Source organism: Otolemur garnettii, unplaced genomic scaffold (assembly GCF_000181295.1).
Source record: "Otolemur garnettii isolate 467f Iridium unplaced genomic scaffold, OtoGar3 scaffold00019, whole genome shotgun sequence".
Taxonomy (NCBI): domain Eukaryota; kingdom Metazoa; phylum Chordata; class Mammalia; order Primates; family Galagidae; genus Otolemur; species Otolemur garnettii.
This window is the reverse complement of record NW_003852414.1, coordinates 15,339,366-15,354,638: the sequence shown is the minus strand read 5'-3', so window position 1 is coordinate 15,354,638 and position 15,273 is coordinate 15,339,366. Positions and strand designations below refer to the sequence as shown.

At 37.2% G+C, this 15,273-nt stretch overlaps 1 protein-coding gene across 6 annotated transcripts in view; it reads left to right on the top strand.

The window, feature by feature from the left end:
- SLC39A12 (solute carrier family 39 member 12) overlaps positions 1-15,273 on the top strand; it is a 60,839-nt gene that overhangs the window by 37,702 nt on the left and 7,864 nt on the right. For all 6 annotated transcript variants that reach the window (XM_023511424.1, XM_023511427.1, XM_023511426.1 and 3 more), the window contains 2 exons: positions 291-449; positions 2,021-2,208. In XM_023511424.1, coding sequence (XP_023367192.1) covers positions 291-449; positions 2,021-2,208 — 347 coding nt within the window. The remainder of the gene's footprint in view (positions 1-290; positions 450-2,020; positions 2,209-15,273) is intronic.

Genomic DNA, 15,273 nt, shown 5'->3' with positions numbered 1-15,273 from the left:
GTGGTACTTTGGGAGGTTATAACATAGTTTTAATTTTCTTCTTTTGGCATAGCTGAACAAGATAAACTAGTGAATGTCCACATGCAATTTATTAAACTAATTAGAACAGCAGTGGCTGTGCATTGAAGCATGTTGGTTACCTTATGTACATCTTCAATACTGACTTACTCTGAAAGCTAAAACAAAGCAAGGTTATTTAATTAGATGCAAGATAAGAATGTCAAGGGGGGAATGGCAGAGTTCTGTGTCATATCCAGTGATCAATTAATGCCTCTTATTTGGTTCTTTAGGCAAAGCCATTAGCTTGTTAGCAATAATGATTCTGGTTGGGGACAGCCTGCATAATTTTGCAGACGGCCTAGTGATAGGAGCGGCCTTCTCAGCCTCGTCTGAGTCGGGAGTGACCACCACAATTGCTATCTTGTGCCATGAGATTCCACACGAAATGGGTGAGTCCAACAGTAGAATCGCTCTTCGGGCTTGTTGAAAAAGTCGAAATATGGTTTAGTATGGTTCTCTTTCCAAAATACGATTACAAGATGAATGCTGTGTATAATTTATTTGAAGAGGAAGAGAAGGAAGACTAGAACAAAACATTCCTGTACCTTGAGAACATTGAATTAGATTCCTTTCTCATTTTTCCTAGGGCCAGAAATGACTGTCTTTGGATTCTGGAGAGAGTCATTCAGAGAGACCTCATGTGAAAGAACTTTGACAAGGACTTTAAAATATGCATATTAAATACAGAAAAATATTTAGAGAGGAACTTTACCCAGGGGTCAGCAAACAGGCCAATGAGATAAAATAACACTTAGATTAAAACTAAACCATGGGTTCATCAACTTGATTTATACAAAGTGTTTAAAGCCAAGTGTAACATTGAACTGACAGGTACATGGTAGCTGATACATATAAGACTCTTTCTCTGAGTAATCTTAATAGCCCTGTAATTCAAATCCTGCCTCCCAGGAACCATGATGGGATAGAATAGACATTTCAGAAACAGACTCAGGATTATAGTGGGAGAGGACTCCTAACAGCCTCTCTGTCTTTCTCTGCTGCTACTTTCAGGCCTGTACTGGCCCCTGGGCACTCCTGCCCTCTTGTGTTTTGTGTCCATTGCTCAAAGTCCTGTCACTGACTCATTTTGACCTGTTCTTCTAGAGCAGTTAATCTAAGATCTGTCCTAAAGGCGTCAAAATGCACTGGTCTGGAAGCCAGCCTGTCCTGTCTATGGTCCTGGCTGTAGCTACCATATCAGTGAGGTGGATGCTGATCCTTAACCCCAAACTCCAGGGCAGTGTGACAGTTGGCACCAAGTCAGCAAAGATGTTTCAAGACCTGTTCAGAGGACCAGCTGTGCCACAGAACTAGGAGCCTGAGTCCTCAGGCTGTCTCTTTGTTGAATTCTACTCTTGATTCCTGAAACTAAGAAACAGATGCTCTCAGATTTACCCGTGTTTTCTGGAGGAAAGGTATGGAGAGCAAGCCCATTTTCCTCTAAGCCTTACGGTCATAAAACCATTTTCTAAAAGAAAACATTCATTCTCATAACCAATTTTTGCAATTATTTAAAAATCTCTCATTAAATAGTTTCCTCTTCCCCACTGCAGTCCCTGCATGAGAAAATAATAAAAGCTCACAGGCTGCCATGATTTCACTGACCAAGTTTCCAGACCAAAAGATTTAGAAACCCTGGGACAGCGGGTGACTTTATTTTTCATTTGTCTAAGTTTAAAATGTCACAGGAGATCAGGAAGTAAAGAATGTGTCACAGCCCCCTCTCTCTATGCTATCTTTAGCAGCAAGAGAAGGAGGAGAACTCTTGAAATGCAACTTCCTGATTGTACAACATATTGGCTATGAGTCCTGGAGAAATGGAGGAAAGCATTTTATTGACAGGTCCCTAACTTATAAAAGTGGTTCCAGTTGCTGGCCTTTGAAACCGCCTAACAGCACATTATAAAGGCATCATGAGTTAAAGGATGATGATTATATTTTTCTTTTTCTCAAACTGCAGGAGACTTTGCAGTGCTCTTAAGCTCGGGACTTTCAGTTAAGACTGCCATTCTGATGAATTTTATAAGTGCTCTGACGGCTTTCATAGGACTGTACATCGGCCTCTCAGTGTCAGCCGATCCAGGTGTCCAAGACTGGATCTTTACGGTCACGGCTGGGATGTTCTTATACTTATCGCTGGTTGAAATGGTAAGCTTTGGTGGCATTTAGATTTTGTTTTTCTGAACACTGAAAATGTAAACCAGAGAGAGAAAACAATCAAAGGAAAGCCTAAGTAGGGAGGAGAGTATAGACAATAACATAAAATTATGGAAATATTCTATGTAATCCAAAAAGATAAGAGGTAGGCAGAGAGAATAGAATTTGAGATACAGAAAATACCAACATTCTTTTAGTTAATATAAGTAGAAATGGTGGAACCTTTATATTTATCTGGAAGGGGGTTATCAGCTCCTCCTGTTCTGGCTTTGAATCTGTATATGATGCCTATACTTCCAGCTGAAAAAATGAAAAGTTTCCTCAAAAAGCCCACTCTCTTATTTATACAATGCAAAATAGTTCTGTGGAGTTGGTCATAGAATTAAATAACCAACTTTGTCTTAATTAACCAACTGAAGTTTTAAAAATAATACTTTCATCCTATGAAAGTTTTAATTGCAGAAGGACTATCATGCTGGTGAAATGAGAAAGAGAGAGGATTATTCTGAAAGGACTGGTGACACTTACAACAACGCAATCATTAATTTTCATTCTCTATAATCTTACAAGAGAATTGAACTTGGGTAATTTCACATTGTTTTGCCTCTTAAGTTCTGATCTCTGAAAGACAGAGCAGCCTTTTGTAAGGTTGCTTTCTACTGGATTTGTTTACAACTTAAATATCTTCAGGTAAAAGTCAGAATGATTATTCTTTCTCACGGGTTGTAATAAGGTAAATAACAATGAAATAAATTAACAAAAGAAATATCTAAGACTAAAAATCAATGTGAATAGAAGTCAAATATGTTATTACCTATATCCTGGAGAAGATAGAGTAAAATGAAAAGTCTCGAAGGGCAATTTCTTCAAGTGTTTCCCCTGCATTCTCTCCAAAATATAGTTTTATGTCTTAAGTTTAAGTCTTTTATCCAGTGAGAGTCAATTTTTGTTAGAGGTGAACGGTGTGGATCCAGTTTCCATCTTCTACAAGACGCCAACCAATTCACTCCACACCATTTGTTAAATAGGGAGTCTTTCCTCCAATTTATATTTTTGATAGGCTTATCAATGATCAAATGACGATAAGTATCTGGTTTCATCTCTTGGTTCTCAATTCTGTTCCATACATCTACCTCTGCCCTCCAGACAATTGAAGCAATATCAAAAATACATTACTGGGATCTGATCAAACTGAAAAGCTTCTGCACTGCCAAGAGCACTGCTTGCTTGTAAGTAAATCAAGCAAATAGCCCTCAGAATGGGAGAGGATATTTGCAGATTATGTTTCTGACAAAGGTCTGATAACCAGAATCCATAGAGAACTCAAACTTATTAATAAGAAAGAACAAGTGATCCCATTTCATTGTGGGCAAGAGACTTGAACAGAAGCTTCTCTGAAGAAGACAGGTGCATGGTCTCCAGGCACATGAAAAAAATTCTCATCATCTTTAATCATCAGAGAAATGAAAATCAAAACCACTTTGAGATATTATCTAATTCCAGTAAGAGTAGCCCACATAACAAAATCCCAAAACTACAGATGTTGGCATGGATGTGGAGAAAAGGGAACACTTCTGTACTGCTGGTGGGAATGCAAGCTAATACATTCCTTTTGGAAAGAAGTTTTAGATCCTCAGGTCTAAAAGTAGGCCTGCCATTTGATCCTGCAATTCCTCTACTAGGAGTATATCCAAAAGACCAAAAATCACCTTGCAAAAAAGATATTTGCACCAGATTATTCATTGCAGCTCAATTTATAATAGCCAAGTCATGGAAGAAGCCCAAGTGCCCATCGATACATGAATGGATTAATAAATTGTGGTATATGTATACCATGGAATACTATGCAGCCTTTAAAAAAAATGGAGACTTTACCTCTTTTATGTTTAAATGGATGGACCTGGAACATATTCTCCTGAGTAAAGTATCTCAAGAATAGAGGAACAAGTATTCAATGTACTCAGTACTTCTATGAAACTAATTTATATTTATTCACACTTTCTTATGTGAGATAGATCACAACTATAGCCCAGGATGAAGGAGAGAAATGGAGTGGGAAGGGAGGGGAGGGGGGAGGTTTGATAGAGGGAGGGTAAATGGTGGGACCACAACTATGGAGCATATTGCATGGGTATAAGTCAAATCTATCAAGTATAGAACGTAAATGTCTTAACACTATTATCAAGTAAATGAGGCGAAAGCTATATTCATTAGTTTGATGTAAGCACTCCAAATTATATTTAAAAATTGACACATTGTACTCCGCAAATGCATAAATGTATTCATGGTCTATGTGTATATGACTTAATAAAAGAAAAAAAAAGAAAAAAATCTCAAAGGGAAGATATGGAACAGATCCATTGGGATTGATAGTGATTTGGCTGTGTGTAGCCATTTTCCTGAAAATAAGTAAGAAGAAATGTTTCATAAGAAAAGAAATATGGGAGGCAGAAACTTGTACTGATGAAACCAGAATAAGAGGGCCTTCTTGAAGTAGAATTTAATAAGGGAGCTCTCGAAGTAAGCACCACCATTTTAAAGCTCAGTACAATGGCTTCTGAGTTTCTGGTAGTTTTTCTTAATTCTTAATGAGATTCAAGCAATATTCAATGTAGTTCCATATTTAGACATGTTCTTATATATTATTTGTGATACTCAGAAAATTTCTTAAGTTCGACAATGAAGTTAAAAGTGGAATAAGGACGGCACCTGTGGCTCAGTGAGTAGGGCACTGGCCCCATACCCTGAGGGTGGCAGGTTCAAACCCGGCCCCGGCCAAACTGCAACAAAAAATAGCTGGGCACCTGAAAATTGTGGTGGGCACCTGAAATCCCAGCTACAGGGGAGGCTGAGGCAAATCACCTAAGCCCAAGAGCTAGAGGTTGCTGTGAGCTGTGACACCATAGCACTCTACCAAGGGCAACAAAGTGAGACTCTGTCTCAAAAAAAAAAAAAAAAGGTGGAACAAATTTTACTTTCTGAGCCCATTCCCCATCCTGAAGTAATGTTATAAAACCCTACTATCCTTCCAATTTGAGAAATCTTGATTTCTAGGCTTTCATGACTTGAAAAACACAGTCTCACCACTTAATGAGTTTTTATTTTGTTTGTTTTGTTTTTGTTTAGCAGCCCTGAAGCATGTGGCTGGCACCCTAACTGCTGACTATGGGCACTCAGACTCAATGAGCTTTCTTTGTTTAGAATGTCTGCACATCAGTCCTCAAATTCACTCCTAAGCCTTCTGATTTGTGGCCTTCGATTTATTTTTCTCCTTATGGTCAGGAGAGAGAAGTTGCCATATTCTTTTGAAGTTTATGCTGTTTTTAACACAGTCTGAATCTCTCTTCAAGGATGATGGATGTCTATGGATGTAGTTAATTCTTTCTCCTTGTTATAGTAGCTATGCTCCCAGAATTGATCTGGGAAGATTATCAAGAACTATTTGTCATGGAGAACCCTCAGCTAAACATGTTATTTCCCCCCTCAATGTTCCATCTTAGAAGGGTAAGCAGTTGCTTCCAAGAAAGCAATGTGAGTGATAGCCTATGAGATTGTGATTGGCATAAATCTTGACCTTATTGCAGATTACTATTGGCCAAGGGAAAACCAGCATCCTGGCAAAAAGACAGGAAAGAAAATACTCTGATTTCCTGGGGCTACTTCCTACAATCCAGGTCGTCTACTCTCACGGCCTTCTGAGCGACTTCTAAATAAATAGAACTCTTTCACATAGCACCAAGTTTCACTGGTGCTGTTCTCTGGGGCTGTGCCAAAGAAAATAGTCTGTCATTTAAAGGGAAGAAAACAAGGTTTCAAAACTCCATGAAATGGCAAAGAAGTTAAAAGCAACAACTAAAGGGTAAAGGGGAATTCTTTTCATATACTGATTATATGTTAAATTCTGGATAGTGACCAGGCACTTTCTGAGCACAGTTAATGTGAAAAGACTAGCTAGATGTGTGTGTTGTTCATCTCAAAGAAGTTGGGTACATTATTTCAAACTTCTAAAAGAAAAATAAAAAACAAGAGGCCAAAATGGGACCATTAGCAAAGAGGTCAACACTGAAGAAAGTCTTCCCTAGGGAAAACTGCCAGTCTTGATTCTCCAAAGAGGGAACTGCCTTATCCAAGCACACTAACTTCCACTTGCATGGAATCATTTCTGAAGAAAGTTAACAATGAATGCAGCTCTGGGTAGCCAGAGGAAATTAATGCTCTGTCATGAAGATCAATGTCCTCAACTGAGTTTTCTTCAAAGCAGAGGCAAAGACAAAGGCAAGCATGAAAGCAATTCATTGGGGAGGTGACCCCAGGAGCTGAAGTGGAAGGCAGGCAAAGTGAAACAGAGAAGGAAGAAAAGTCAACACAACAGTATGTTTTTATTAAAGTTGACCAGTATAGTGGGGACTCCATTTGTGGAGACTTCAGAAACATGGCTTGGACAGTTTAGCTGGGAATGAAAGAGGCTTTATCTATGTGCTCAAGCCGAGTCTGTTGTTCAACACTGGCTCCACAAGCATTCCTGCCACGCTACCTTCACTCATTTGCAGGTTATATACATGCTTGAGCACCAAGGGCGTTTCTGTGGGAGGCATGTGCCATGACATCACAGAAGCCCAGGGCAGGAGAAAAAAGAATGCAATGTGGGCTGGAAGCAGGATCTGCAATACTAGTCAACTCTTCCTTGGAACTGTTCTCTGCAGCAATGGCCAGGGACAGAAATGGGCTGAGAGAATCTGAAGTGGCACACACGTGATGACCATTCATAGCTGGTCCTCACTATGTTCTTGCCCTCTTCTCCTTTGAAATCCCATCTGTCCCAAATCCCCTCATGATGGTAGCCAACCAAAAATGTCACAAAGATTTAATACAAAATAGTGAGATGAGCACCAAACCCTGCTGGTCTTGAGGCCACACTGATGTTCATCATCTTCATCTCTCTCCTCCCACACTCAATCTTGATTCTATCCCACTCCAGGCAGCACTTTGGTTGACCCAGATTGTTTTCCTGTTAGGGGCAACCAAGGCCTTCACCAAGGGTCTAGTCAGTCACTTTGTCCTTGTCCCTGTTTTCCTCTTTATATAGCAGTAACCCTAACTCCTCATGGTAATCAGTAACAAGTACTCCCACTGGCCTATAACATTTTTCTCTATTGTTTGACCCATGGATAGGAAGAGCCAGGTGATAATGATAGCTTCAAGTTCACCGAAAACTTTACAATATTCCCTGATGCATTTACCCCCAAGAAAAAGGAGCTGTGATCTGACAGTGCTTACAAATCCCACAAAAGGAAAAACTAGCAATGGCTGTATATCTGTACTTTATGATTTTTTTATTGTTTCTGTCCTAATCTCTATTATTTTCTTCCCTCTTACTTTGTATTTAATTGTCTCTTTACTTTCTTGCTTTATGAGGCATAATCTTGTATCACTGATATTATCTTTCTTCTTTTCTAATATTAGCACTTAAAGCTATAAAGTCCCTTTTGATGTACTGCTTTGACTGAATTCAATATACTTTTTGTATTTATTTTTATTTCAGATTAATATGAGGGTACAAATAAATGGTTAGACTACATTCTTTGCATTTCTAAGGTAAAGTCCAAGTTGTAGTTGAGCTCTTTACTCAGGCAGAAGAGAGAATTCAATATATTTCAACATGTATTATCAATACTGATCATTTTGAAATGCTTTCAAATTTCCCATTTAAGTTTTTTTTTTTTTTTTGATCCGTTGGCTTATGGAAGTGTGTTGCCTAATGACTATTTGGAAACTTTCTAAGTATCTTTTAGTTCTTGACTTTAGTTTAATTCCTTTTTAGCCATAAAATACAGTCCATATTGTTTCAGTCAGTTGAAATGTTTTGAAACTTATTTTATGGCCCAGGATAAAAAAAAAATACAGATGCAGTTTATCTTGGTAAATGCCCCATGTGTGTTTGAAAATTACATGAATATATGTAAGTTATTGGGTATGGGATTCTATGAATGTCAAGTTAAACCATACTGATTGATAGTATGGTTTTGTAAGTATGTAAGTTTGTATGTATGGTTTGTAAGTATGTAAGTTTGTATGTATGGTTTGTATGTATGTTTGTAAGTATGTTTTGTAAGTAAGTTTGTATGTATGGTTTGTAAGTATGTAAGTTTGTATGTATGTTTTGTAAGTATGTAAGTTTGTATGTATGGTTTGTAAGTATGTAAGTTATTGGGTATGGGATTCTATGAATGTCAAGTTAAACCATACTGATTGATAGTATGGTTTTCAAATTCTATACTGATTACTATCTCTGCTGGTTGGATATTAAAATATTGACCTCTATTTGTGGATTTGCCCACTTCTTTAGTTCTTCCACTTTTGCTTCATGTGTTTGAGGCTCCTTTTTTGATGAATGCATATTTAGGGATACTCTTAGTTCAGGCTGCAATGACAAGAAATACCATTAACTTGGATGGCTTGATTAATGTTTGTTTCTCACAGTTCTGGGAACTGGGAAGTCCAAGATCAAGGTGCTGGATGATTTGGTTCTTGGTAAAGAGTCTCTTTCTGGTTTGCAGACAGATGCCTTTGTTCTGTGTCCTTACATGGCAAATGATAAATAGAGTGTACATGAGAGCATGAGAGCAGGTGTACAAGAGACCTTCTTATAAAGATGCTATTCCCATCATGGGGGCCCCATCCTCATGACCTCATCTAAATCAATCTAATTACCTCCTAGAAGCCCCATTTCCAAATACCTTCACACTGGAAATTAGAATTTCAACATAGACATTTTGGAAGGGATGCAAACACTCAGTTCCTAGAAGGGTTGTTATGACTTCTTGCTAAATCAGTACTTTTACTGTGCTGAAAGGTCCCTCCCCCCCTTTTTTTGGTAAATCTACCATGTTGAATTTTCCTTTTGTGCTAATATAGTTTTATCTGCTTTCCTGCTTACCATTTGTACAGAGTTTCTTTTCCTTCCTTTTACTTTCTAATTATCTTTTGGAAAGTAAAGATATGGGGCCTTTAGGATATGTGAACTGCCACATTAATCGAAAATTGTTAGCAGTCCCTGAGACTAGTAGGTGAGTATCTTGCCTGTCTACTTTTTCTAAAGCTTATAACCAGTTCTATTGGTTTACTATCTTTTTCATAGTCTCATGTTTGCTCTGAAGATTTTATGAGATTTGTTCTCTACAGATATAATGGCCTTTCGAAATGTATACGTCATAATCTGGGGAAGCTATAAATGATGTTATTTTACATGTCAAAAGGGACTTTGTAGATATGAAAGGTGTAGCATCTTGAGATGGCAGAGATGATCCTAGATTGTCTGGGTGGGTCCACTGTGACCACAGTAACCATTAAAGTAGAGAACCTTTTCCCAGTTGTGGCCAGAGAAAAAGATATAATGACAAATGCAATGTGTAAGAAATTCAGCATAGCTGACCTGGAAGATGGAAGAAGAATCAGGAACCAAGGAATGCAAGCACCTCTAGAGGATGGAAAAGGCAGGGCAACAGATTCTCCTGAGTCTGGAAGGAACACACTGCATAGACACGTTAATATCAGCCTGTGCCAACCTGATGACCTACAGAATTAGAAGTCTGTTTTTTCTATTTCACCAAGTTTGTGGTCATTTGCTAATAGCATCTACAGAAAATTAATACATCCCTGTGCTATTAACTTTGATATCGATGTGATAGAGAACGGAGACGATAGCTCATTCTGCCCAAGAGCCTAAACCTCCTGCTAAGAGAATTCTCAAAACTGGAGTCCTGGAGGAGTTCTCACATCTACCTTTCCTAAAGTTCACAGCACATTGCTCAAATAGGAGGAAAAGACAAGCCCTCAAATTATCACATTTTTTTTTCCAGCAGTTTGGATAACAGAGACTTTATTTTTTACTAATTTATTATTTAAGGCATAAATCAAAAAAAAAAAAAACTACAAATGGGTTAGGCCAAAGAAAGGTTTATTGGATCTGAGGCAAAGTTCCAAACCTTTAGGCATTTTTCCTAAGGTTTTAGATCCTGCGGAAACTGTGTTTCCATAGCAACAGGACTGTAGAACCCCCAAGGGGCCATCGCCATGGATGTAACCAGAGATGTCCCCAGAATGGGGGGAACTGGGCAACTGCCCAAGGTCTAAGACATAAATAGAATCCAAGCTGTGGATGGAAGGGCTGTAACTCAGGGAGTCAGGTGGTAGAGAAGGAAGTGTGTCATGCCAAAACAAAACTCAGGTGTCGCTCCATGCGCAAATTAAGAGTGTACCTTATTTTCAGCCCCCTTCTTCCACAATCTTCATTGCCTTTCCAGATCTTTTCTTTCCCCTCACACTTTTTTGGCTGCACTTTTAAATCTTGTCTTTCTTCTTCCAGTGTGTTGCTGATTCAGCCTTATTTCACTTAGCTAGGAATGGGAGAGGAGATGGCTAGAATGAAGAGCAGTCACATAGAGCAATTCATTCATCTTCCCTCTTCTGGAAAGTGTCTTCCAGGAGTAACATCACAGCCAGGCCTTTGCCTGGAACACTTTCTAATTTCCAGATAATCTTCTTGTGTGAGAAGATAGGGGTATTTTGAGCATGAATGTAAGATCCTCTGCCTTTAGGACTTATCAAAAGAAGCAAAAATAGGATCTGAGTATTAAATCCACTCAATAAATAGAATAACTAATAATTCAGATGGAGAATGTCTATTGACTTTTCTATCATTATTGTAGTTCAGTAAATGTAGCACCTTCGAGATAGTGAATTAGGTGAAAAGATGAATGGTCTAACAAACAGCCACCTTTCCACCCAGGCTTCTCCTCTTAATCACATGACTATAAAATTAAACTAACCCAGAATCCTGTGCTTTTAGGATATCCATCCCATTCCTTCCACCCAATTCTTTATCTTCCAATTTATTGAATTTGAGTCTTTCTTAGAAAAATCTCGGTAAGTCCAAAGCAATTCAGTCAATGGTCCACAGTCCCCATGTTGGGTCTGGTAAATGAATGCTTTATCCATCCAAAAAGTTATCCTTTCTTCAATGTTTGGCAATACCTGAGTGTGATCCTTTTCAGCATTATCCATCCACAGAAAGAGGATATTTTGTTTGAAAAGGGCGTATGAAGTAACATTGATACTATGCTTAAAAATCAAAGAATACCATTGGCATCTTGTTAAATATTCTTTTTAGCTGAGAAAGAAATGGCAGGCATTTAAAACCCATTCCAGGCAGCAAAATTAATATAATTTAACATTCACAGTGATTTATTCACAAAAGCAAGAAGTATGAGTCATTCTTACCAATCATTTTGAAGGACTTCTATTTTTGTGAAAATCAGTCACACCTTACACTTAGACATTTTCTACTGAGAAAATGATTAATAGACCTAATCTCAATCAAGGCTGAACTGTCTTGGTATTTTTAGTCACATGGCTACTACAAAGTCTGTATTTTTCCATACCTCTCTTAAACCATGCCTACACACTTGTGTCTTCCCCAGTAATCATATTAAAAAAAATACAGTTGACTTCTGAACAACACAGGTTTGAACTGAATGGGTCCATTTACAACAGATTATCTGCCTCTGTCCAGAAGGACCAACCTGGCTCTTCTTCCTCCTCCTCCTCCACCTATTCAAGGTAAAGACGTTGAGAAGGAAGACCTTTTTGGTGATCTACTTCTACTTAATGAATAGTAAACATACTTTCTCTTCCTTAATAATCTCTCTCTAGCTTATTTTATCGTGAGAATAGGGTTTACATATAACATACAGAATATGCATTGATTGTATGTTATTGGTAAGGCTCCTAGTCAACAGTAAGCTGTTAGTGGTTAAGGTTTTGGGGACTCAAAGGTTATGTGTAGATTTTGGAGGAGTTGTTCTAAACCCCCAGCATTATTCAAGGATCACTCAACCCTGCTAAAGCTGGCTGCTGTCTGTCCTTGCTGAACTGTGTGAATAAGAATTGGTCTGAGTCACTTCCCCTAAGGAAAAAATGGAGAAGTGAATTGTTAAATACAAGTTAAAAGTGGGTAGCATTTTCGTCTCTCCTAATTATATGCGACAATGATATAATCTGTATCATATAACTCACACAATTTTCAAAAGAGAAGAAATATTCACTTCTTTCCTGGACCCTACTAGAAAGTCATAGGCCTGTAAGGTTCTGTATTTAAATATTCAGCAAATAAAATTTCCAATGCTGAAGTCTTTAAAATTACCTTGAGAAAAGCCTCTAGTTGGCTGTCTTGGACAGCCATCTCCTTGGGAGATGTGGTCCTGGCTTTCTTGCTTGATAAGGAAGGTTAAAACAGCTTTATTAAGTTGTTTTTCTGAACATAGTTACTAATTGAAAAAGGCCAAAATTAAAAACAGGACCCATGTCAATGAGAACAAATCTCCCAATTCTAGAATATTGTTGAGTCATCGGAGGAATCTGTCTTGAGGATCTTGCTATTACTAATCAAATATGATTCCAAAATAGAACACATGCTAATATCCCTCTTTGTATTGATGTCAAAAGAGGGAACAACCAAAAAAAAAAAAAGAAGAAGTTCCATAAAGAAAAGGAAAAACTTACATAATAAACCCAGGACAGCCATATTCAAATTTTTATTGAATTAAACTCTTAGGAGACTATTGAAAGCAAGACTTTACACAGTAATTTTAAGCAAACATTTCAGAGCAAATGTTTATTCTTCAGAACATTGTAGAAAGAAAGGTCCTGGGGGGGGGGGGGCGGCCTTCCTAAGATTCAGTAACTGATAAAGCTTCTTCCATGGAGATTGGTAACCTCCTTCAGCCAAGTTAGGCTTTATTTAACAAATATTGTACTATTACAATTTCACAGTACTCTAAAAAGCTAAAAAGTTAAAGCAAAGCTTTTGAAATGTTGGAGGATGTATGTTTATTATGATAACTTATTATTTTAACCTTTTTTTTTTTTTTTGGTGTACAGCATTAACTATATTTACATTCCTGTGTAACCATCACCACTGTCCACCTCCAGAATTTCCTGTCTTCCCAAGGTGAAACTACCTGTTAAATAATAATTCCCCACCTCCTCTTAGTGTCTCTGGCAAGCAGGGGTCCATCCGCTGTCTCTATGAATTTGACTACTGTAGGTCCCTCACATAAGTGGAATCATATATAATTTACTCTTTTGTATCTGGTTCATTTAACTTGGTATAATGTTTTTACATTTCATGCTTGTTATAGCATGTGTCAGAATTTCATCTCTTTTTAAGATTTAGTAATATTCCTCTGTATATCTATCTATCTATCTTTTGTTTATCTATTCACCCTTTGATGGGCATTTCATTATCAACTTGTGAATGATGGGGCACCAAGATTGGTTCTGCATCTTTGCAGTTGTGAATTATGCTGTGATAAACATTTGAGGGCAGGTGTCATTTTGACAAAATTATTGCCTTGCCTTTGAGTAGATACCCAGCAAAGGGATTGATGGACCAAATATTAGGGCCACATTTATTTCTTTGAGGAATCTCCACACTGTTTTCTAGAGCAGTTGTAGTAATTTGTCCGACCAAAAGTGTATAAACATTCCTTTCTGTCTGTATCCATGCTAACATCTATTATGTAATGACTTTTCAATAATGGCCATTCCAATAGGGGTAAGGTGGTATCTCACTGTAGTTTTAATTTACATTTCCCTGATGACTAGTGATGAGCTGATAAGCGTTTTAAAATTATGTCTGCAGTCCATTTTTCTATCTTCTTTTGAAAAACTCCTATTTATGTCTTTTGACTTACATTTCCATTGGGACATTTGTTTTTCTCTAACTGAATTGTTTGAGTTCTTTGTAGAATCTGGATATTAGATGGTTGGATATGTGGTTTGTGAATATTTTCTCCCATTGTAGGTTGTTTATTCACTCTGTTGATTATTTCCTTTGCTGTTCAGAAACTTTTTAATTTAATTTAGTCCCATTTATTTTGTTGCTGTATTAGCCTTTGGGCCAGTCATAAATTGTTCCCTTAGGTTAGTGTCTATGAGAGTTTTTCCTTTGTTTTCTTTTCAAAAATTTATATTTCCATCTCTTACATTTAACTCTTTTATCCATCTTGGATTTATAGCTGGTGAGATAAAGAGGTCTTGTTCCATTCTTCTGTATGTAATTATACAATTTTCCCAGCATCATTAATTAAACAGGGATTTTTTTTTCACCCGAGCATATGATGTTGTCTACTTTGTCAAAGATCAGTGATTGTAGGTAGATGCAATCCTCCTGCCTCAGCTTCCCAAACCTTTTTTGTTTTTAATGAAGCATTTTGTATTATTAGATTTTCCATTTCTTTTTTTGTAGAAAATATACTTTTTTCTTTACTTTTATAATGGTTACTATAGAGTTATGATGTACATTTACACTGTTTGGCAAGCCGTGTAAATACCTTACTAAAATAAAATATTCCTATTCTTCCTTTCTATTCTTTTTTTTACTTTAATAAATGATCCTTTTTTATTTTTTCTTAACCATTAATAGCTATGGAAACCTTACAGAAAATTTTAATTCTTATGACAATAATATTAACACAAATAAACATATAGAGGGATGTATTTCTTTTTCTTTTTTTTATGAAGTCATATACACATAGATCATGAATACATTTATGCATATGCAGGGTACAGTGTGTTGATTTTTTAAACAATTTGGACTGCTTACATCAAACTAATTAGTATAGCTTTCATCTCATTTACTCAATTATTGTGTTAAGACATTTATGTTCTATACTTGATAGATTTCACTCGTACCCTGGCAAGATGCTTCATAGGTGTGGTCCCATCATTTACCCTCCGTCTATTAAATCCTTCCTGTTCTTTATATCTTATCTTCATTTCCTTTATATAGCCACATACATAATTGAATACATTGTTGATATTATTGTTTTAAACGACTATTTAAATCAATTAAGAAGAAGAAAAATAAAAGTTTTTGTTTACCTGTACTTATCCACTCTCCGGTGCTCTTCCTTTCTTTTTTTTTTTTTTTTTGAGACAGAGCCTCAAGCTGCCCCCCTGGGTAGAGTGCTGTGGCATTACAGCTCACAGCAACCT